Source organism: Serinus canaria, chromosome 12 (genome assembly GCF_022539315.1).
Source record: "Serinus canaria isolate serCan28SL12 chromosome 12, serCan2020, whole genome shotgun sequence".
Classification (NCBI taxonomy): domain Eukaryota; kingdom Metazoa; phylum Chordata; class Aves; order Passeriformes; family Fringillidae; genus Serinus; species Serinus canaria.
The window spans coordinates 16,833,874-16,853,480 of NC_066326.1; the positions used below are offsets into that span (position 1 = coordinate 16,833,874).

A 19,607-nucleotide genomic window follows, 5' to 3' on the forward strand; every position below is an offset into this window, starting at 1 on the left:
GCCCGTCGCTCCCACTTGATGTGCATTTCCTTTGGTGTTCCAGGTTTATCAGCTGGACACGGGGCATTACTTATGCAGGAATAAATACTATGGGCGCGGCCTTTCCATCGAAGGCTTCCGCAACGCCCTCTACCAGTATCTGCACAACGGCATTGAGCTGCGCAAGGACCTCTTTGAGCCTATTCTCGCCAAGCTGCGCAGCCTGAAGGCGGTTTTGGAGAGACAGGCCTCCTACCGCTTCTACTCCAGCTCCCTCCTCATCATCTACGACGGGAAGGACAGCCACGCGGGGCCCTTGCTGGAGCGCCGGCTGGAGGCGCGCCTGAAGCGCGGGGAGGGCTCGGTCCCGGAGAGCCTCCAGGACAGCGGCGGCTCGGAGCCCGGCTCCTCGGCCCAGCCCAAGGTGGACGTGCGCATGATTGACTTTGCGCACAGCACCTTCAAGGGCTTCCGCGACGACCCCACTGTGCACGACGGACCCGACATGGGCTACGTGTTCGGGCTGGAAAGCCTCATCAACATCATGGAACAGATGCGTGAGGAAAACCAGTAGCTCTGGGCTGTGGCCTCTTATTCTTGTCCTGGTGGCAGGAGCAGAAAAGACCACCCACTACCACAGGAAAAACACAGACAAATTTGGTTTTAAACAACTGTATCGCTCTGTTGTTTTTTAAATGTACTTGGATAGAAGAGCTGAGGTGAGGCAGGATGGAAGAACTCCTCATGCTGACCGGATGGTTCTGACCGCACTTGTTCTGCCTTCTGGAGGAGGCTCTGTAGATGCCTGCTGGCTGTCAGGTGTCCTGGTTCTTCGCTTATCATGTGTGTCTTCTGGAGGGAGGACCTGGACATAGGGAAGAGAAAGCAGGAGAGCCCAGGGCTCTTGACGAGGCTGGAGCTCTGGTGTGAGGAGCCTTCTGTCTCGGGAGCTTCCCCTTTGAATTTTTCCTTTGAATTTGTTTGGAAAGGGCACTTGCCTGACAGTTGGCAGCATCTGTGAGGCCACCGGTGAGAAGTCAGGTGCCGGTCCCTGTGTTTGGTGTCGCTGGCTCTGCCCTGGGTTTTGCCAGTGGGGCTTTGCTTTTGATGCTGCCTTTTTCTGCTGTTTGGGCACTGTGAGTATCTACCCCAAACACAGAAATGAAATGACCAAATGCAATCCCTGGCAGAGCTGTGGCCCGGAGAGAATGCCACACACCTGGAGCTGTGCTTGAGCCTGGTGTCTGCTCGCTCCTTGATGGCATGACATGGCATGGGCAGGCACAGGGCTCTGCAGCAGTGACTCTGCCCTGGACCACTGACTTGAAAGCACTCAGCTCGTGGGCTAGCAATAGTATCTGTAGCAGTTAACATGACCCCAGCTGTGCAGTGGGGCATTTCGGACCATTTCAACCCTTCCCCTCTAAAGTACAGAGTATGTCCCTCCAGCACAAAGCTGCCCTCTTCCCCCGGGGACCCTCTGCCCCCAGGCCCTGCTCTTCCAACGGGTCTGGAGGTGGTGGAAGGGGAGGCTGAGGCTTAGGGCTGATCCCCATCTCCTCCATGAGGGTCTCTAGAGGCCAGGTGAGGGGGTGACCTCGCTGAGCAGTGAGAGCCACTGTCTTGACTGTTCAGTACCACTGCCTGACTGTTGAGCTTTGCTTCACGGAGTCAGTGTCTCCCAAAATAAATGTCCCCAGCCTCCTTTGATGAGGAATTAACGTTTGATACTGTGGCCTGGTGGTACCGGACCGAACCCTGCTCCACCTCAGCTTCTGTTTCTGTGCTGGGGCCCTGGCTGCTCCCTTTGACTCTCACTGACTTGTTCCATGGCATTACCATTACCCTGTGTACCCACAAGGCCAGGGTTGGTTTTTTTTTTTTACTTCAGGGATGCTTGTTTGGGGAATACTCGCATGTCGCATGTGTGCCGACTCCATGTGCGCAGAGGCCACTCGGAAAGCACGGCTGCCACATCTCAGGCACAGGTTTGTGGCACTGGTGTGTGAGGGGACAGGAGAGCTGCCCCATTTCTCTGCCTGTCTCCCAGCTCCTCAAAGCCTGCCCAAGCCACTGCTCCCCTTCCATCCTCTGGAGAAGGACCTTTATCCATGGCACGCTGCCCTGCACTGGGTTACTTCATTGCTCCTGTGGGTCCCTACCTTGCCAGGACTCGCAGGATTTTCAGGGAGCAGGTTTGCAGGAGGCAGCGAGGCTGGGTGGGTGCAGGGGTGTAGGTACCCACAACACCCGCATTATTCCCTGGCCCTGCCCTTGCGTGGCCCATTGCCGCCCACCTCTGCATGTCCTTGTCCCCGCGGGCTATGCTTGGGTGGGTCAGGCCCCACCGCCGGGAGAGCCCCTTGCTGTCCCCCCCGCGCTCATTCCTGCCTTTCCCCGCCTCACTGGGCCGTGACGGATGGGCCACGCTGCCGGTGCTCAGTGGGAGCCGCCTCTCTCCCCTCGGACCACCGCGGTGGGACTCCACAGCTTGTACATAGCCTTGGCCCCGTTTGTTTTTACATGAATAACCACCCTGTTTGTGCTTCACAGAGAACCAAAAACCATTAAAGGATCTGTTTTTGTCCGCGGCGTGCCGTGCCTGCCTCTCCCGCCGTCTGAACCTTGGGGATGGGTTTAGGGGGTTTGGATGAACGTCCCCGCCCGGTGCGGCTGTGGCCGCTGCTCGCCTCTCATCGGGGTCGCCCTGTGGCTGCTGCGTCCCGAGGGCGCCGCGGGCAGGGTGCGGTGGCTGCAGCAACCTACGGCCATGGGCCCTGGGCGGGTGTTAAGACCCTGTTGGGCGGGGGAGTGTGCAGGGCGGGCGGTAGGAGCCGGGCGGGAAGGCGGTGTGTCGGGGGCGGGCGGTAGGAGCCGGGCGGGAAGGCGGTGTGTCGGGGGCCGGCGGTAGGAGCCGGGCGGGAAGGCGGTGTGTCGGGGGCGGGCGGTAGGAGCCGGGCGGGAAGGCGGTGTGTCGGGGGCGGGCGGTAGGAGCCGGTGGAGGCGGGCCCAGCGGGCGGGGCGGTGCTGCGCGGCCGTGACGCGCCCGGCGCGCCCGGCGCTGACGTGTCGGTGCGGGCGCTGGCGTGAGACGCGGGACGCGGGGGATGCGGGCGCTGATCCTGGTTGGCGGCTTCGGGACGCGGCTTCGGCCTCTGACCCTGAGCCGGCCGAAGCCGCTGGTGGAGTTCTGCAACAAGGCGGTGCTGCTCCACCAGCTTGAAGCTCTCCGGCAGGTGGGGGCGCGGGGTGCGGGGGGCGCGGGGACCGCCCCGCCGCCGGCTGACCCGCGCTCCCGCAGGCGGGCGTCAGCCATGTGGTGCTGGCGGTGAGCTACATGTCGGACGCGCTGGAGGCCGCTATGAGGGAGCAGGAACAACGGGTAAGAGCCCTTCCGTCTCCTCCCTCCTCCCCCCCTTACCCGGCCTGTCCCGCCGCTCACCCTGTGCCCGCAGCTTGGCATCCGCATCTCTATGTCCCACGAGAAGGAGCCGCTGGGCACAGGTAGGATTCGGGCGGGAGCTTGGGGCTGGAGGGCGGGCGCAGGCGGCATGGAGGAAGTCCAGGGACAGCAGGGTGGGTGCTAGGGGGGGACACCGGGATGGATACGGCACGGCTAGAGACGCTGGGAGGGGGGGCATCGTGGCCATGAGGTGGGTATGGATGGGTAGGGCTGGGGGACACCATGGGCAGCAGCATGACTATGGATGGATAGGGCCGGCAGGAGCAGGGGAATCAGGAGGGGTATGCCAGGATGGACATGGGCAGAACCAGGGACAGCGGGCCGGGTGAGAAGCCAGAGGGAACTGGGGACTTGGGAGGGATGCTGGGACGAGCAGAGGTGGGGCCAGCAGGACCCGGGCTCACCACGTCCCTGCGGCCTCACTCACGGCCGCGCAGCGGGGCCGCTGGCGCTGGCGCGGGACCTGCTGGCCGAGGACGGGGAGCCCTTCTTTGTCCTCAACAGCGACGTGATCTGCGAGTTCCCCTTCGCGGCGCTGGCCCGTTTCCACCGGCAGCACGGAGGCGAGGGCTCACTGGTGGTGACCCGCGTGGAAGAGCCGGCCAAGTACGGTGTGGTGGTGTGCGAGGCCGACACCGGCCGCATCTGCCGCTTCGTGGAGAAGCCGCGCGTCTTTGTGTCCAACAAGATCAACGCCGGCCTCTACATATTTAACCCTGGCATCTTGCAACGCATCCAGGTACGAGCCAGGGTGCCAGGCTGGGCCAGGCTGAGGGGCTGTGCCCCCTGCTCAGCCCTGTGCCCTGTTCTCGCAGCTGCGCCCCACCTCCATCGAGAAGGAGATCTTCCCAGCCATGGCACAGGATGGGCAGCTCTACGCCATGGAGCTACAGGGTAAGGCCCTGTGCACTCTGCAGGCACCATCAGGGGTCTTGCCTGCACTGCCACCCTCACGCTGGGGGCTGTCACCGTGGCTTTGTCCCCACAGGCTTCTGGATGGACATTGGGCAGCCAAAGGATTTCCTTACGGGCATGTGCATGTACCTGCAAGCGCTGCGGGCTCAGCACCCCGAGAAGCTGCACTCGGGGCCCGGTGTCGTAGGGAATGTGCTGGTGGTAAGTGCCAGCCCCCAGCACGCCAGCCTGGGGCACGTCATGAGCTCTCTGCCTTGTCCCACCACTGTCCTCGCTGCCATCCTCAAGCTGTGCCCTCCTCTTCCCTGGCTGGCAAAGTGGCATGGGCTATGCCAAGAGCTGTCTGCCCTCCCGACCCTGGCATGGGCCCTCTTCCTTCCAGGACCCCAGTGCCAAGATTGGGGCAAACTGTGTCATCGGCCCCAACGTGACGATCGGGGCCGGCGTGGTGGTGGAGGACGGGGTGCGCATCAAACGCTGCACTGTGCTGGAAGGGGCCCGCATCCGCTCCCATTCCTGGCTGGAGTCCTGCATCGTGGGCTGGAGCTGCTCCGTGGGGCAGTGGGTGAGGACACGGGTGCCCCCGCAGGGGACTGGGACTCAGCTCTTGCCCTCCCACCTCCTTGGGCGGCTGCAGGGATGTGGTCCCTGCAGGCAGGAGCCCAAGCCCAGGGATGTGACAGGGCCTCTCTGGGGCAGGTGCGCATGGAGAACGTGACTGTGCTGGGCGAGGATGTCATCGTCAACGACGAGCTCTACCTCAACGGGGCCAACGTGCTGCCACACAAATCCATCGCCGAGTCTGTGCCAGAGCCACGCATCATCATGTAGCAGCCCCCAGCAGGCCCTGCACTTCCAGCTCTCCTTGGATTAAATATTTATATTTCCATTTCCTGTTAAGCATCACCTGAGTGCAGCACCAACACCGGGGGCCTTTCCTTTCCCATCTCTCAGGGCACCACATTAAGGAAGAATAATTTAATGCTGTTTTTCATGAAGTCAGCCCCCAGCCAGGGGCAAGTTAACAGCCCAAATGCCCAGCCCAGCCCCCCTGCCCTGGCCCTGGGCTCTCGTTTGTTCCCAGCACTGCTGCAGAGCCGAGGCCTTGGGCTCTCCTCCCTGAGAACGGCCCCGGGGGCAGAGAGGCTGCTGGGCACCTGCCTTTCCCACCCTGCAGCCCTCCCGCCTCACGCTGCTGCCCCGTGCTGGGTCCTGACCCTCTGGGTGAGGGTCCCACAGCCCTGAGCAGGGCAAGCGTTTGGGGAGAAGGCAGTGTGAGGGGGGGGGCTGCCCCGCTCCGCTGGGGGAGCCCATGGTGTGGGGCTGGGCTCTACGAGCTGGCTGGCTTGGTGAAGTCGTCCACCCCTGTGATGGTGGCCTTACAGAAGAAGCAGTCCTTGTTGTTCATCAGGTGCTGGTTGATGCAGGCTCTGGGACAGAGGAGGAAAGTGCATCAGCCCCCACCCACACGGCACAGGGCAGGGCCAGGGGCTGGCAGTCATCCTGGTGGAGGTCAAACAGGGGAGCTACTCACTTGCACGACTTGTGGGAGCAGGGCCTGAAGATGGCCGAGATGGGGTGTGCGTAGCAGATGGGGCACAGGTCTTCCTCGCTGGTGGGCTGTGGGGGTTACCAGGAGTTAGCAGTGCCATCCAAAGTCCCGTGTCCCAGGCCTGCTGTCAAGGACTGGGGCAGGGCCGGGGCAGGGGGAGGACTCACCAGTGTGGTTGCAGCTGCCTGCTTAGACTCCTCACTCAGATGGTTCAGCATCTTTTCCACCTTTGTCAGCTCCTCAGTACTGATGTACTCTGTGTCTGGGGAGCAAACTGGGTGTGTGTGTGGTGAATGGGACCCTAAGGCTGTTCTGAGGCTGCTGAGTGATGCAGGGGGTGTAGCTGCCCTTGGGGACCAGCAGGACAGGGAGCGTTGGACACTGAGAAGGGCAGAACTACTGGCTGGCACTGGATACATCCCCATCCAAAGTGCTGCCCCTGGGGTGGTAGAGGAGGGCATAGACACCTGTCCCCAAGACTAAAAGGGCTGGGATGTTGCAGGGGACACAGACACCAGCAGCCCCATTCCTCCCTCCCCAGCTGTGGGAGGTGAGCAGACCCCAGCTCCCAGTGCAGTGCCAACACTTACAGGTGTGCAGGGAGAAGTGGCGCTTGTCCGTGGCCGGGGCGGCTGCAGCCAGGGCCGAGGGCTCGGCGTGGCCCAGCAGGTACTGGATGGAGCGCAGCTGGAAGCAGGGATCTGCCAGCAGCACTGCGGTGGCACGCTCGGTCCTGCCAAGGAACACAGGCCTCAGACAACCCACCCTGTGTTCCCACACCAGCATCCCCAGCTGGTGTCCCCCCGGTCCAGGGGAACATGCTCAAATGCAGCCAAAGAGCAGCAGCCATCCTCCCCCTCCTCTGCCACCCCGACTCAGAGGCTTGGGGATCGATGTGGTGCTTCAGCACTTGCTGAGGCTGCAGCCCTCGGGCCAGTGACCGAGCCTGGGGTTGCTGCAGGGCAGCTGAAGCATCCAGCACTGCCCTTGGTCACAGCACCTGAGGGGAGATGCTCTGCAGAGCCTCATGCCAGGGGCTGGGGCCCTCCTGCACCCACAGAACAGCTCAGGGTGTGCTCAGGGTAAGCGGGTCCCCTCAAAAAGGCAGGAAGGAGGAGTCATGGCCCTCCATGATTTCAGTGGGCACAGCCAGGACGGATGAAGGTCGCCTTAATGAGTGTCTCCCTTGGGCACCAGTGCCTGGTAACAGTCCCTGGCAAGGAGCAGAGCTGGCTCCGTGGCCAGCCCAGGGGCAAGCAGAGCCGCCCCAGCAGCAGGAGGGGCAAGGGAGCAGCCAGTCAGCACAGGCTGAGCCAGGGCACAGGGGGTTAACAGCCCCTTGTCTCGCAGCAGCCGCAGCCGCCAAATTAGCTTTTTGCTGCCCTAATGGAAAACAATTCCCCAGCTCTCCTCTTCCCACTAAACTGCCTGAGCTCTGGATAATGACATTCCTGCGTGTCCTTCACCCTATGGCCACTCCTTCCTCATCAGCAGCCCGTGGCACCCCCTCTGCCGTGGGGACCCCACCGGGCTCAGCCCCCCTGCTCACCCCAGGGCCGGGGGTGCTGGGGAGTTCCCAGGCCGTGGGGTGATGAGGATTAGGGAGCAAGAAGGACTGCGGCTGGGAGAGAAGCAGCACCGGGGGGTGACCGCCATCCCCACTCCCTGCACTGTGTGCAGGATGTAACACGAGGTGCTCCCAGAGGTGACGGGTTTATTCCAGCATTCTGCCAGAGGCTGGGCAGCGGCGGAGCAGCCGCTTTATGGATTACAGCCGGTCGCGGCTCCCCGGCGGCTGCACACCTGTACGGCCGAAGTGGTCCTCAGCCCCCCTGGGGACGAGCGACCACGCAGGGTCGGTGCTGGCTGCGCATCGCTCTGCCCACCCGCAGGGCGGGCCACGGCCAGGGAAGGGGACAGGGACCGAGCCAGGGCCACCGCCGCGGCCACCACTCCCCGCGCCGGGGCCAATGAGATCCCGCCCGGCCCCCTCGCCGCGCACCGCCCGCCCGTAAATAGGGGCAGGAGCGGGACCGCGCTCCCGGAGCGCGCCCGGCTCCCGGAGATGCTGCCCAGGACGGATGCTCCCCGGAGGTCGCAGCGTGCGGATGAGCCCTGAGAAACTTCGCACTCCAGGGATGAGCAGCTCCAAGACGCAGCGAGGCGCCCGCCGAGCCCGACACACAGCCCCGGAGCGCCCGAACGCCTCAGGCCCCCGATGGTGATCGCCGGCTCCTCCCCGGCCCCCGGCAGTCCCCGGCCGCCGGCTGTGCAGGTACGAGGTAGTCTCGGGTGAGCCGCGGCAGAGCCGGGCAGGGCGATGCCGCCCTTTAGGTCTTTTCTAGCCCCACGGCTGGAATCGGGATCCTCTTTCGCGGAGTGCAAAAGGGCGTCTGTGGATGCTTGGTAGAGCCAAGCCAGCGCTGGGGGAGAGACGAAAGACGGCGGCAGATTTTTTTCTCGCGTCTCATAGAGCCTGGCTGTGCCGCCGGGCTGTACAGAGGCTTCTGCCCGCCACAATGTCCTCGCCGGCAACCGTGGACTCGGTCTGGCCGGGGGTGGCAAAGCTGTTCCTGCTGCTGCTCCAGCTGTGCACCCCCCGAGCCTCCCCGCAGCCCCACCGCTGCCCCGACGCCTGCATCTGCACCTCCGACCTGCTGAGCTGCAGCCGGCAGATGCTGCAGCGGGTGCCCCAGGCACTGCCGCCCACCACCAGCACGCTGGACCTCAGCCACAATGCCCTCACCCGGCTCCACGACCACTGGCTGGCCGCCCTCCCGCACCTCGAGGCCCTTCACATTAGCCACAACCAGATTCGGGACCTTTCTCCGTGGGCTTTCCACAATGCCTCCTTCCTGCGGCACCTGGACATGTCCTCCAACCACCTGCAAGCTGTGGAGAGGCACTACTTCGAGGCACTGGTGAGCCTGGAGGAGCTGCTGCTCTACGACAACCACATCAAGCGGGTGGATGAAAACGCCTTTGCCAAGCTGAGTGATCTGCGGAAAGTCTACCTGAGCTGGAACAACCTGACCACCTTTCCCTTCCATGCTGTGCAGGGGCTGGGAATCCACAAGCTCCGCACGCTGGACCTCTCCTCCAACAGCCTGAGCAGCATCCCCGTGGATGTGCTGGCAGCTCTGCCCGAAAACATTGGCAATGGCTTGTACCTGCACAACAACCCCGTCAGGTGCAGCTGCGCGCTCTACCTGATGCTTCAGCGCTGGAATCAGCGAGGTTTCAGCTCCGTGAAAGATTTCTCTGAGGAACACACCTGCAAGGTGTCTGACAACGCGCCCCGCTCCCTGATCAAGTTCCTCAAACACAGAGACATGTTTGAGAACTGCTCGGCGAGCACCGAAGACGCACACCTCTCGCACTTGGAGGTGGTGGTGGGCCAGCCTGTCCTGCTCACCTGTAACACCAGTAACAGCAGCCTGCCGCAGACTGCCACCACCTCCATGTGGATCACCCCTTACCATGAGCCCATCAAACACCCGGGGAACAGCAATCGCTCCCTGGAGGTCTATCGCAATGGCAGCCTGAGGATCGCCGCAGCCAAGCCCTGGCTCTCGGGGGTCTACGTAGGCTTGGCCATGAACAGCCCCTACAACTTCAGCAGGATGTGTGAGTTCAACATGACCATCCTCTACCCCAAGGCAGCTGGGGAGACCTTCAGCACTGGCCTCACGACCCTGCTGGGCTGCATTGTGAGCCTGGTGCTGGTGATCATCTACTTGTACCTCACGCCGTGCCGCTGCCTGGGCTGCTGCAAGAAGCCGGCCCCGCTGAGCCCCCCGCAGGAGTGCAGTGCCCAGTCCTCCATCCTCAGCACCACTCCCCCTGCCACTGACGGGCCAAACCGCAAGGCCAGCGCCAACAAACACGTCGTCTTCCTCGAGCCCATCAGGGAGACACAGAACGGCAAGATCCGCCTGGCCCTCGGCGAGGACTTCCCCGACCCCAAGCACCCCAAGGTCCTGCAGCTCAAGTCGGACTCAGAGTCCATCAGCTCTGTCTTTTCTGATACCCCCATTGTGTCTTAGTGGGACAGAGCTGGGAGCAGAGCCGAGGCCTCCCGAGAGCTGGTCTCCTCCATCGCTGCTAGATCAGGATTATTGGGCATCCTGAGTTCCTGGCTTGACCACGACCGACGGGAGTGACTGACATCACCCACAACCGCTTCAGCCACGGGCTCCTGGTGGGTTTTGGGCCACAGGCACATTGGTGCCCAGCAAGAGCGCCTTGCATAATCTGCTGGCAATGGCCTTGTTAGCACAAGGGTAACGCTGATGAACCCAGCATGCTGGAGAAATACCCCTTCATTTGGGCACCTGCCCTCCCTAATGTGACACCAGGTCTGCCATGGGTCTGTCATGTCCTCAGACATGAGATGCCCTACCTGACACCACTGCCACAGACCTCCCAGGCCAAGGCATAGCTGTGACAAGTGAGACACTGTCCTGGCTCATGCCAGGGTTCTCAGGAATGGTGATGCTACCGTCCTCTCCCAGCACACGCCGGTCGCCATCAGCATGTCATGGCTGGGAGCAGGGGACTGTGACCCTGTCACAAACGGGTACACACCCCCACACCCCTCCCCAGACGTGGCCATGCAGGAGGGATGGAGCTCGGTGCCTGACCAGCCACGCAGCCAAGCAAACCTTACAAGCTTTTGCTTCCCAAGCAGCTGTAAATCGTCAAGGCAGGATGAGGTGAAGAGACACAGCGCCCCAGCCCGCACTGCTCAGAGCTCGCCGTGCCACCAAGGACACCGAGGTCTCCTATGCACCACGCGCTCCTCCGCTGCTTCTCCTTGAGGCGGACACGCTGCTCAAGCACAGCTATTTAGGCAGTAACCCAATCAGCCTATCGATAAATGTGAGTAATCCTCTCCTCTCCTGGGTCGTAATTCTCTAGTTCCATTGGAATAAAAATGCCTATTTTTTTAAGCTCACGCTGGGCTGTGTGTCTCCTTGCCCTTGCAGCAGTGTGCAGCTCAGGGGCACAGCGGTGGGAGGCTGAGGGCTGAGGGAGCCCTGAATTCCTGCAGGCCCAGCACACAGAACCAGGTGACCTGTACTGGACTGGCAGCCTATGTTCCCATCAAACGGCCTTCAGGTGGCCTTGGCAAGGGGGTTAAATGTGTTGATGGTGTGCTGCTGGTGAGAGAGAAGCAGTCAGTGGTTTGTCCTTGGGAGGGCATGTCCCCTAAATGATGCCTGGGAGCTGGGGAAGGAGCAGCACTGACTGACACGAGGGCACGTCCAGCCCCGAAAGGAACAAGCAGGCTTTAGAAGCAGGGGAAAGATACCACTAGGGGTGGGCACTGCCTTTGGGACTGCCTTTGGCAAAGCTCTGGTGCTCCCTGCAGATGGAGCCCCCCACTCGTTTCCCATGTGCTGCCTTCCCTGGCATCCACCCTTCCCTCTTCCTGAAAGAGGGAGTGGTTCTGCCCCCCCCAAAATGCCTGTCTGATCCCACAGAGGGATAAGAGTATCCTATCCATCTTCCAGTCACCAGTGTTCCAACCACAGCTGGAGCAGGAGCATGTGCCCATCACACACAGCACAGGGGAGGGCAGGACCCTTCAGAGACCTGCAGCCCCCTCTCATGGCTGAGCTCTGGTCCCAAGAGCTGCTGGCAGCCCCGTGACTGGCAGGAGGGGAAGAACCCTGTAGCATTGAGACCATACTAGCACACATCCTTTCAACTTCTCTGGCTAGGAAACAGCTTTTTTCCTAGCAAAAACTCAACTTTGTGCCTAAATAAATTGTCAGTACTGCCCCTCCATCCAAGGAGGTGTGAGTGCCTGGGAGAGCAGCTCTCCTGCGGCAGCCTGGCCTCCCAGTGCCGCTCCTGCCGTGACTTTGTGCAGCTCCGTGCCCCGCGGCAGGCGGAGGTGACGGATGCACAGCGACAGCCCCCGCTGGCCGTGCCCTCGCTGGCCCTGTCACCTCGTGTTAGTGCAGTGTTCTGACGGGCCAGGACACCGTGCCAGCCACACGGGGGCTGCTGAGGTGTGCCAGTGTCGGACACAGAGGGAGCGGCACCTTGAGGGTGGAGCTGAGCTGCTGCCATCACCCCTGGCTTTGCACCCAGGCAGGGATCCCATGGGCAGGAAGGTTTGACATTAACCTGGGAATGTCTGGGAAAGAGAAGAGAGCCAGCTGACTGCAGCCAGGGCCCAGCCAGACAAGGGCACTGACCCGAGTGTGGCCTGCACCTGCTGAGACAGTGCCAAGCCTGTGCCAGAGCATGTGCCACATCTAAGCACATCTTCCTCCAGAAGGAAAGATGAAATGCTGCTCTGGGCCCCAGCACCCAGAGTGGATGTTACCCACCCATTATCACCATTCTTGTCTGTCTCCCCAAGAATCTTCCCCTTCCCCACTGCTAACACCAGCTTCCCAGGTATTAGTGCTCCTACAAACCTGCAACCTCAGCTGAGGATAATAACTGAAGATTGGGGAAAGCTCAGGAGAGCTCTCCTAGGCTGGCTGCAATTCTCCTATCCCTGCAGGAAAGCTGAGGCTTGTTCCCCAGGGCCTTGCTCTGAGATTTGTATCTGTGCTGCCCTCAAGGGATCCCTCTGCCTCTACCCGGGAAAGTCCTGCTGCTGTTTTTCACACATTCCTGATGCTCAGAAGGATCCCACACCACCACACTGCTGATCCAATGAGCACTGGGAGGTGGTTTGAACTGTTGAAGCAGTTCATTAAGCAGCCTGAAAGGCAGAACATCTCAGCAAGGAAAAACAGCCAGGAGCAAAGCCTCTGTCAGCAGGAGCTGGGAAACCTAATGGATCTTCCCCAAGGAATACACTGTCCTCTCTTGGCAGCCATCTCCACCATTACACCCCTGGCTCCCTGCCAAACCTTCCTCCTGCTCCTTGACTCTGCAGGGCAAAGTAAGGGGTCAGCACAGAGCTCCCTGGCCCTGGCACACAGGGACCTGTGCCAGTGTGTGTGGGGATAAGGACCAGCTCTGGGATAAGGACCAGCTCTGGGATAAGGACTAGCTCTGGGATAAGGACTAGCTCTGGGAAAAGGACTAGCTCTGGGATAAGGACCAGCTCTGGGATAAGGACCAGCTCTGGGATAAGGACTAGCTCTGGGATAAGGACCAGCTCTGGGATAAGGACCAGCTCTGGGATAAGGACCAGCTCTGGGATAAGGACTAGCTTTGGGGACCAGTGTCCAACACTGACTCCTGTCTCTGGCACTTCACACCTCAGCCAGGACAACGGGGGTGCACTGACTGCCAGTCCCATCCTGTCCTCCTGTCACCAAGGATAGACACGGCAGGGCCTGGATCCTTTCTTTATGATGCTCACAGTTTTCCAGAGAGCTCAAATCAGCAAAGCCTGGTGCTGGCCAGCATAAGGCCTGCTCCTGCCTCCCAGCACGTGCCTGATAGCCCCAAGGGGCTGGGACAGCCCTGGCAGTCCCATCACTCAGGATGCAGCACTTGGAGCTGGCAGCTTGTAAAAACACTGACCACACTCTTTTTTAACCATGAAACCTAGGCCAGAGCTAATAATTCTTCTGTGCTCTGGCTCACACTCACCCTGATGTTACACACTGCAAAACTGCAGTACCACCAATTTTTTGAGTTTTTTTCTGAGTTTTTTAGTTTTACCTTTTAGGGCAAGGTACCAAGGACTCCTTTAGACTGTATGGTCCATGAAATGTCTACTCCTGCCCCTCCTTCCACAACAGCTTGCTCACCAACACTGTTGAGGGAGCATTAGAGTTTAAGGGATCCCAAATTAATTACTAAGTCTTCTAGGAACTAAGCAGAAAACTGCCATGTCCACAGGTCCAGCCAAGCCCCCAGGGTCCCAGAAGCACTTGAGCACTCAGGTGGGTGGCCAGGCTGATTAGGAATCTGCAGGCTGGGATCTTCTGACCTTCCAGTGGAGGTGATCCCAAAACAATTTAGCAACTGAGCAGTCTATTAGCCTTCCTCTTCCACCCAGTCTTGTGCCTCCTTACCTTTCCGCTCACCAGTGTGTTGCTTCTGCCCCAGGAACTCCTTTGTCTCCTCCCAGCCCATCTCTCTGCACTCATCCATAGTTTGCAAAGGAGAGGAGTGCAGAGACTCAGACAGAAATATCCCAACATCACACCAGCCCACTGCTGCTTCTGGCAGGTCCCACTGGCTCCTGCTCAGCATCCCACTGGCTCAGCATGGTTGTTTCTGGTCCAAGATCCCTGTCCTGTGCTCTGATGGCCAGTACCACCTTGATTCTGGTGAGCACAGTGCTTTTCCTCCTGTCTTCTCCATCCCTCATGCAGAAGTCCCTGGAGATGCACCTTGAAGGCTCTTTAGGACTTGCCCCAACCCTCTCCTCACCCAGACAGCATCACCTCCCTGCCTCTGAGAGGATGGAGGGAGCATGGGGGAAGCCCAAGGAGCAGAGCAGTGGCCCTGCCCTGACACAACACAGCTCATTCCCGCTCTGGGATGGCCACTTCCCACAAAGCCAGTCCTAATTACAGCATGGCCTCACACACAGGGGAGCACAGCCTCACCTCTGGACCTCACCCCTTCCCCTGCCACTGGCTCTCACCAGGATCCTGACACCAGCTCTGGCCAGCACTGCTCCATTAGCTCACTCTGAAAAAGGCTTAAGAGAAAATCTGCTCAATTATTTAGCAAGCAGACAAACAGAGGGATGATACTGCCTGAAGACAGCCAGGGTCTGTGGTGTGGATTCAGCCCAGCTCCTGGCTCAGCCTGGCAGATTTCCTCTCCTCCCTGCTCAGGCATTAAGGCTGCAGAAGGGAGCAAAGGGACATCCCTGCCCACGGCCCTGCCAGCCCCTGACACTCCCCAGTGTTGCCCAACAGCTCTCAGACCTGAGGAGGAGGCACTCACCACAAGCAGCACCAGCCCATCCTGCCTGAGCCAGCAAGGAAATGCACCTCTGCTCCCTCAAAAGCACAGCCTGCTCCATCCAGGGTCCACGGGGAATGATGGATCAGCTCTCTCCCCACAGCCCAGCCTGGGCAATGCTCCCTTTCCTTGTGCTTAATGGCTCTGCTTGATGCCAGGAGTCCACAGCAAGAGGACTCAATGCCTGGATGAGTGTCCTGTGCTGGGAAAGGAGAAGCTGAGGCATCTGATTGCAGCCTGAGAACACGATTGGATGAGTTGGCAGGGCCCTGGCTCTTACTTATATACTTAACTTCCCCACTGCAATGTTCTTGTCCCATAAATGGGACTTTGTTCCTTCACCACCAGATGAGCCCATTTCCTCTGTCCCAGATGTTTGCAGCACCTTCCAACCAAGTGCCTGCTTACTGGGTTAGAGGCAACCAGAAAATGCACAGCCAAGGCAAGGAAGTCTCCCAAGGTCCTGTCCCTGCCCTCATTCTCTGGGGCACAGCCTCCTCACAGGGAACCAGTCAGGGTCACCCTGTCCCTGATAATTCCCACAGGGATGTTCCTACATGCAAATGTGGGTTGGAAAATCTCTTTGTTACTGATTTGTCTCAATCTGGGAGTTATCAAATGGGACCTGGAAGAGATTTTGACCAGCTTGCAGCACTGCCCAGGCAGAGTGCTTCTGGGGAAGGACAAAAGCCTGTCCTATTATCCTGCTTGCTGCACTGAGAGAGAGAAAGGAAAGAAGAAAGCTGTCTGCAGATGAGTTCATGCAAATGGGCCTGCTCTGGAGAGCCTGGTTACATAGAGGACCCTTTAAATCACTTCAGCCATGGCAATCATCTTCCATGAGAGTGTAAGGAGGAGAGTTTGAATTCTCCTGTTCCATTCCTCTAACTCATGCACCTGGATACAGATGCTTTCCATTGCTGTGCTCTGGGCTAGCCAGCATGGACAGGCACCACCTCCCTGGGTTTGGGGTGATTGCTAGCCCAGGTAGTTATCTGCTACCCCAGCTGCACCTCTCAGGTTTCAGCACCCTGTGGTGATGATGCCTTGGACAGAGGATGAAACCACGGCTCAGACCTCAAGGAATACAAAGGCAGCAGAAAAGCCTCAGTGCTTTGATTTTCTCCATCCTATACCTGTTTGCCATTTCCCAGTGTGGCTGCACAGAGCAGAACAGCTCTGTAAGTGGGGTGCAACACCCAGTCCTCAATTCAGAGTGCTGCCAAGAGCGTGGGGGCTCAGTGCTCCCTTCCCCATGGCACTCTGCCTGTGGGGGCTCAGTGCTCCCTTCCCCATGGCACTCTGCCTGTGGGGGCTCAGTGCTCCCTTCCCCATGGCACTCTGCCTGTGGGGGCTCAGTGCTCCCTTCCCCATGGCACTCTGCCTGTGATCTCTGCCTGGTCTCTGCCATCCCCTCTGCTCAGGCAGTAGTAGAGATCTCCACACTGCCTGCCCTGGTTCTTTTGTCTTGATTGACCTCAGTGGCTCCCCTGCAATATTTGTTTGCCTTTTATAGATCACTGACGTACCAAACCTCAGGTTTAGTGCATGGCTTTGCAAAATCACACAGAAGAATTTTGCTTTATGGATATTTTTCCCTGGGCTTCCTCCTGTTCCACCTTCTGCTTCTCCTGCTCAGTCAGGTCCACCTTAAGGACATGATGCTTTTCACACATCATTCCACTATTTTGCATTTATTTCTCCTTTCCAGTGCCCAGGGAAGTGACTACAAAGCCCTTGAACATCAGAGACTTGCCAATTCCCTTGAGCACAGTGTCTCTGGTTTGTGATGGTGCAGCCCAAGGCATGAAGGATGCTGCTGGCACACAGGGGACAGTGCCACTTGGTGATGACACTGGCTGCCTGGAATTCACAAACCCAAAGCACAACAGGCTTTTCAGGGAAAGAATAGAGTCTGGAAGCTTTCTGTCTCTTCAAAACTCCCTGCAAGCTAAGAAGGATGTGACTGAAATCCCACTAACATGTTCCCAGTGCTCTTTGGAGTTTGATAAACTGAGGGACAACCCTTCCCCTTCCCCATTTTGACCTGACAAGTGACCTGGGCTGGGACACATGTTCAATGGAGAGACAGGCAGGGAAGGACTTCTCATCCTGGCATGCAGGGAAGTGTTTTATCACATCCCCCTTCCCTTCAGGAAGAAGTGTCTAGTTGTGGAAGCAAATTCACAATGTTTGCCCTCTCCACAGAGCAAGGTTCTGAGGGCATGCAAAATCCACCTCTGTTCACAGCCCAGAAAGGCCACTGATCAATGACCTTGTGCCCAGGTTTTGACACTGTCACACTTGGGGCTGTAAGACTGGTGCAGCAGCCACAGGAGGCAGGTTATAATTAGATATATTTGTGTACATCTTTGAGTCCTTGAGAGAAGAAGCTGAAAGACTGGCTGCAGGGCTGAGCTGCTCAGCCAGATGGGACTCTGCTCTCTGCAAACCCAGACACTATTGTGTTCTCCAAACATGAAAACAAGCAGCATGTGCAGCACAGACAGAAGAGCCCCATCTACAGCAGCCTACAGCAAACAGTGACCAGGCAAGACACCTGCAAATGACACTGGGAGACAGCAAGGGCAGGGCTGCAGTGTCTGAATAAATCTATTTGCAGGACTCAGTACAAGCAGACACAGACACATAAATGATCAGGTCAGCCCTGGCTTTGTCCAGCCACAACACTCTCCTAGTGCTGCCTCTCTGAATAATTGGCTACTGTAAAGACAAGATTTGTTCCATCTTAAAATCAGCATCACCCAAGTGCCTGGAGAAGACTCACCTCACCTTTGTGGCACAGTTCTGGGCAGCCAGAGAGCCCTGCACACATTCTGATGCCTTCCTAAGAGGGCCCAGGGTGAAGGGGCTCCAATGAGCTCCCTTCCAGCCATCACTGTCTGCTGCAGCACTTTGATGTGTCACCACATCAGCACAGCTCTGTCACATGCAGCACCCACATCTTCCACCAGCAGTTGTCCCATCACACAGAGCCAGCCCCATCCCAAGGAGGAAGGTGCACATGTGCTGCCAGCACAGTATCTCACAGCCACCTCTTACAAGGGTTTTCCATCACAGCCACCTCTCACAAGGGTTTTCCATCACAGCCACCTCTCACAAGGGTTTTCCACCACCACAGGAAGGGGCTTTGCACCCAGCAGTAGCACTGGGATGCAGCTGCTACAGGGAATGTGGCTCTTTGGTTTCTGCCTGATCCACACCATCAGCTTCACCTCACTTTAGTCTCCACACCCCATGCTGCTCCTGCAACACCTCCCTTGTCCCACTGCAGCACCCAGAGCAGTGCCACACACAGAGACCCTGTGCTTTGGAAAACAAAAGCCACTCACCCCTGAACATCAGTGTCCACCAGCAGCCGGACCAGGATCCCTGTCACAGCCACAAGGATTGGGTAGTGGTCCACGCTCTCCAGCCCTGTGGAAGCAAAAGGGAAAGGTAAGAGCTTCTGCCACTGTGACAGGCAGAGCAGGGCAGCTCTGAGGTCTGATCCCATCCAGCTCTGCACTAACCTTCAGTCCAAGGCACCCCTCCTTCCCAAGGGCACACTCCCAGCCTTTCCCACAGAGAGGGACACAGTGCACTCACCCGGCAGACGGAGGTTGACCACTCTGTCAAACAAGTTCCTTTCAGCTGTCACTCGGTTCAGCACCTGGTTCAAGAGCTGTGCAGGGAAAAGCAGAGAGGGTTTGTATTTTCTGGACAGGCCTTCCTGTGAGCAGCATCCAAAGAGCTTTGGGGCAGCATGTCCCAAAGTTTGGACTCAGTGCCTGAGAGACAGAGGATGCACAAAGGGAGGCTCACAGCATGCAACTAGCTTGGCCCTGGCATGGAAAGAGTGGTACCACATCACAGTGGTTGTACCAAATCAAAACCTCCCAGAGAAGAGTCAGTCTGAGGTCAAGACACCTGAACGTCAGCACCTCCCACCTAAATCTGAATTCCCACCTGCAGAAGCCGAGCTACTGCAGAGAAAAGCTCCTGGCAAGCAGAAGCTACAGTCCCCAGGACAGCCAGAACCTATGAAGAGTGAGCTGGCAGCTGTGGGCAAAAGCAGTGTCAGCAGGGCAAAGCAGAGTCCAGGTGCCTGGAGCTGGCAGCAGGATGGACCTTCCAGCTCTGCAGAACGGGGTGAGTGCAGAGATGGAGTCAGCTGTGATCACACTTAATTAGCCACCATTAGCTCTCACCCAAACCCCCAGTGGGACAAGTAGGGACTGCTCCAGGCTTGACACAACTGCTGCAAGCTGAGCTCCATCTCTCAACTGCAAAATCCTTCTTCCTGCTGCCCCAATGCACAACAGCAGAACACTGCAGCCCTCCGTGGGCCTGGTCAGTGCTGGGGCATGGCTTCATAACAGCAACAGGTAGCAAGGAGGAAGCTGCAGCACTCCACTCTCTGCTGCACATTCCCCAGCTTGCCAAAGCCACCTGCTAAGGGCCCCTCACTTTCCTCCTCACTCAGCTGAGCACTTCCCTCATGATTATGGTACCAGACCCTGCTACCTCTTGCTCTGTTTCATCTGCTCAGATACCTGAGCCCAAAGTATGAACCTCTGGGGTACTGCTAAAATGCATCCAACTGTTCTGCAGCAATCCAGTGTGTACAAGACCAGGCTGCCCTCAGGGCTTTCCAGGATTGCTCACACTTCAGAAAATAAATGAATTTACTGGAGCCTAAGGGATGCTGTGAATTGGAATGGGATTGTCCCAGTCATTGTGGCAGGAAAGTGGAGACATTTAGTACCAAATTCTAGGACTGAGGGATAAAGGACC

At 58.7% G+C, this 19,607-nt stretch overlaps 4 protein-coding genes across 11 annotated transcripts in view; 3 read left to right on the forward strand and 1 right to left on the reverse strand.

Annotated features, from left to right (window-relative positions):
* The window catches only part of IP6K1 (inositol hexakisphosphate kinase 1), a 37,012-nt gene extending 34,441 nt beyond the window's left edge, over positions 1-2,571 (forward strand). For all 4 annotated transcript variants that reach the window (XM_009090994.4, XM_009090993.4, XM_018914964.3 and 1 more), the window contains one exon: positions 44-2,571. In XM_009090994.4, the coding sequence (XP_009089242.1) occupies positions 44-553 (510 nt within the window). In that variant the 3' untranslated portion in view covers positions 554-2,571. The remainder of the gene's footprint in view (positions 1-43) is intronic.
* A 445-nt stretch (positions 2,572-3,016) lies between these two features.
* Positions 3,017-5,246, forward strand: GMPPB (GDP-mannose pyrophosphorylase B). 2 transcript variants are annotated; one of them, XM_009090991.3, is made up of 8 exons: positions 3,017-3,215; positions 3,281-3,361; positions 3,435-3,483; positions 3,880-4,181; positions 4,258-4,336; positions 4,431-4,558; positions 4,740-4,922; positions 5,057-5,246. In XM_009090991.3, exons 1-8 carry the CDS (start codon positions 3,087-3,089, stop codon positions 5,186-5,188), a joined length of 1,083 nt encoding a protein of 360 aa, XP_009089239.1. In that variant the 5' UTR covers positions 3,017-3,086; the 3' UTR covers positions 5,189-5,246. The 2 variants fall into 2 exon arrangements, with proteins under 2 accessions (XP_009089239.1, XP_050835211.1); XM_050979254.1 differs by having other exon boundaries at positions 3,083-3,211.
* A 74-nt stretch (positions 5,247-5,320) lies between these two features.
* RNF123 (ring finger protein 123) overlaps positions 5,321-19,607 on the reverse strand; it is a 47,863-nt gene continuing 33,576 nt past the window's right edge. For 3 of the 4 annotated variants that reach the window (XM_050979249.1, XM_050979251.1, XM_050979250.1), the window contains exons 34-39: positions 18,420-18,495; positions 18,164-18,248; positions 6,500-6,642; positions 6,077-6,183; positions 5,892-5,977; positions 5,321-5,787 (exon numbers count right to left, since the gene is read on the reverse strand). In XM_050979249.1, coding sequence (XP_050835206.1) covers positions 5,688-5,787; positions 5,892-5,977; positions 6,077-6,183; positions 6,500-6,642; positions 18,164-18,248; positions 18,420-18,495 — 597 coding nt within the window. In that variant the 3' untranslated portion in view covers positions 5,321-5,687. The remainder of the gene's footprint in view (positions 5,788-5,891; positions 5,978-6,076; positions 6,184-6,499; positions 6,643-18,163; positions 18,249-18,419; positions 18,496-19,607) is intronic. The other variant, XM_050979252.1, reaches the window with a different exon arrangement.
* AMIGO3 (adhesion molecule with Ig like domain 3) lies at positions 6,651-10,866 on the forward strand. The gene has a single exon (XM_050979253.1). It carries the CDS (start codon positions 8,309-8,311, stop codon positions 9,953-9,955), a length of 1,647 nt encoding a protein of 548 aa, XP_050835210.1. The 5' UTR covers positions 6,651-8,308; the 3' UTR covers positions 9,956-10,866.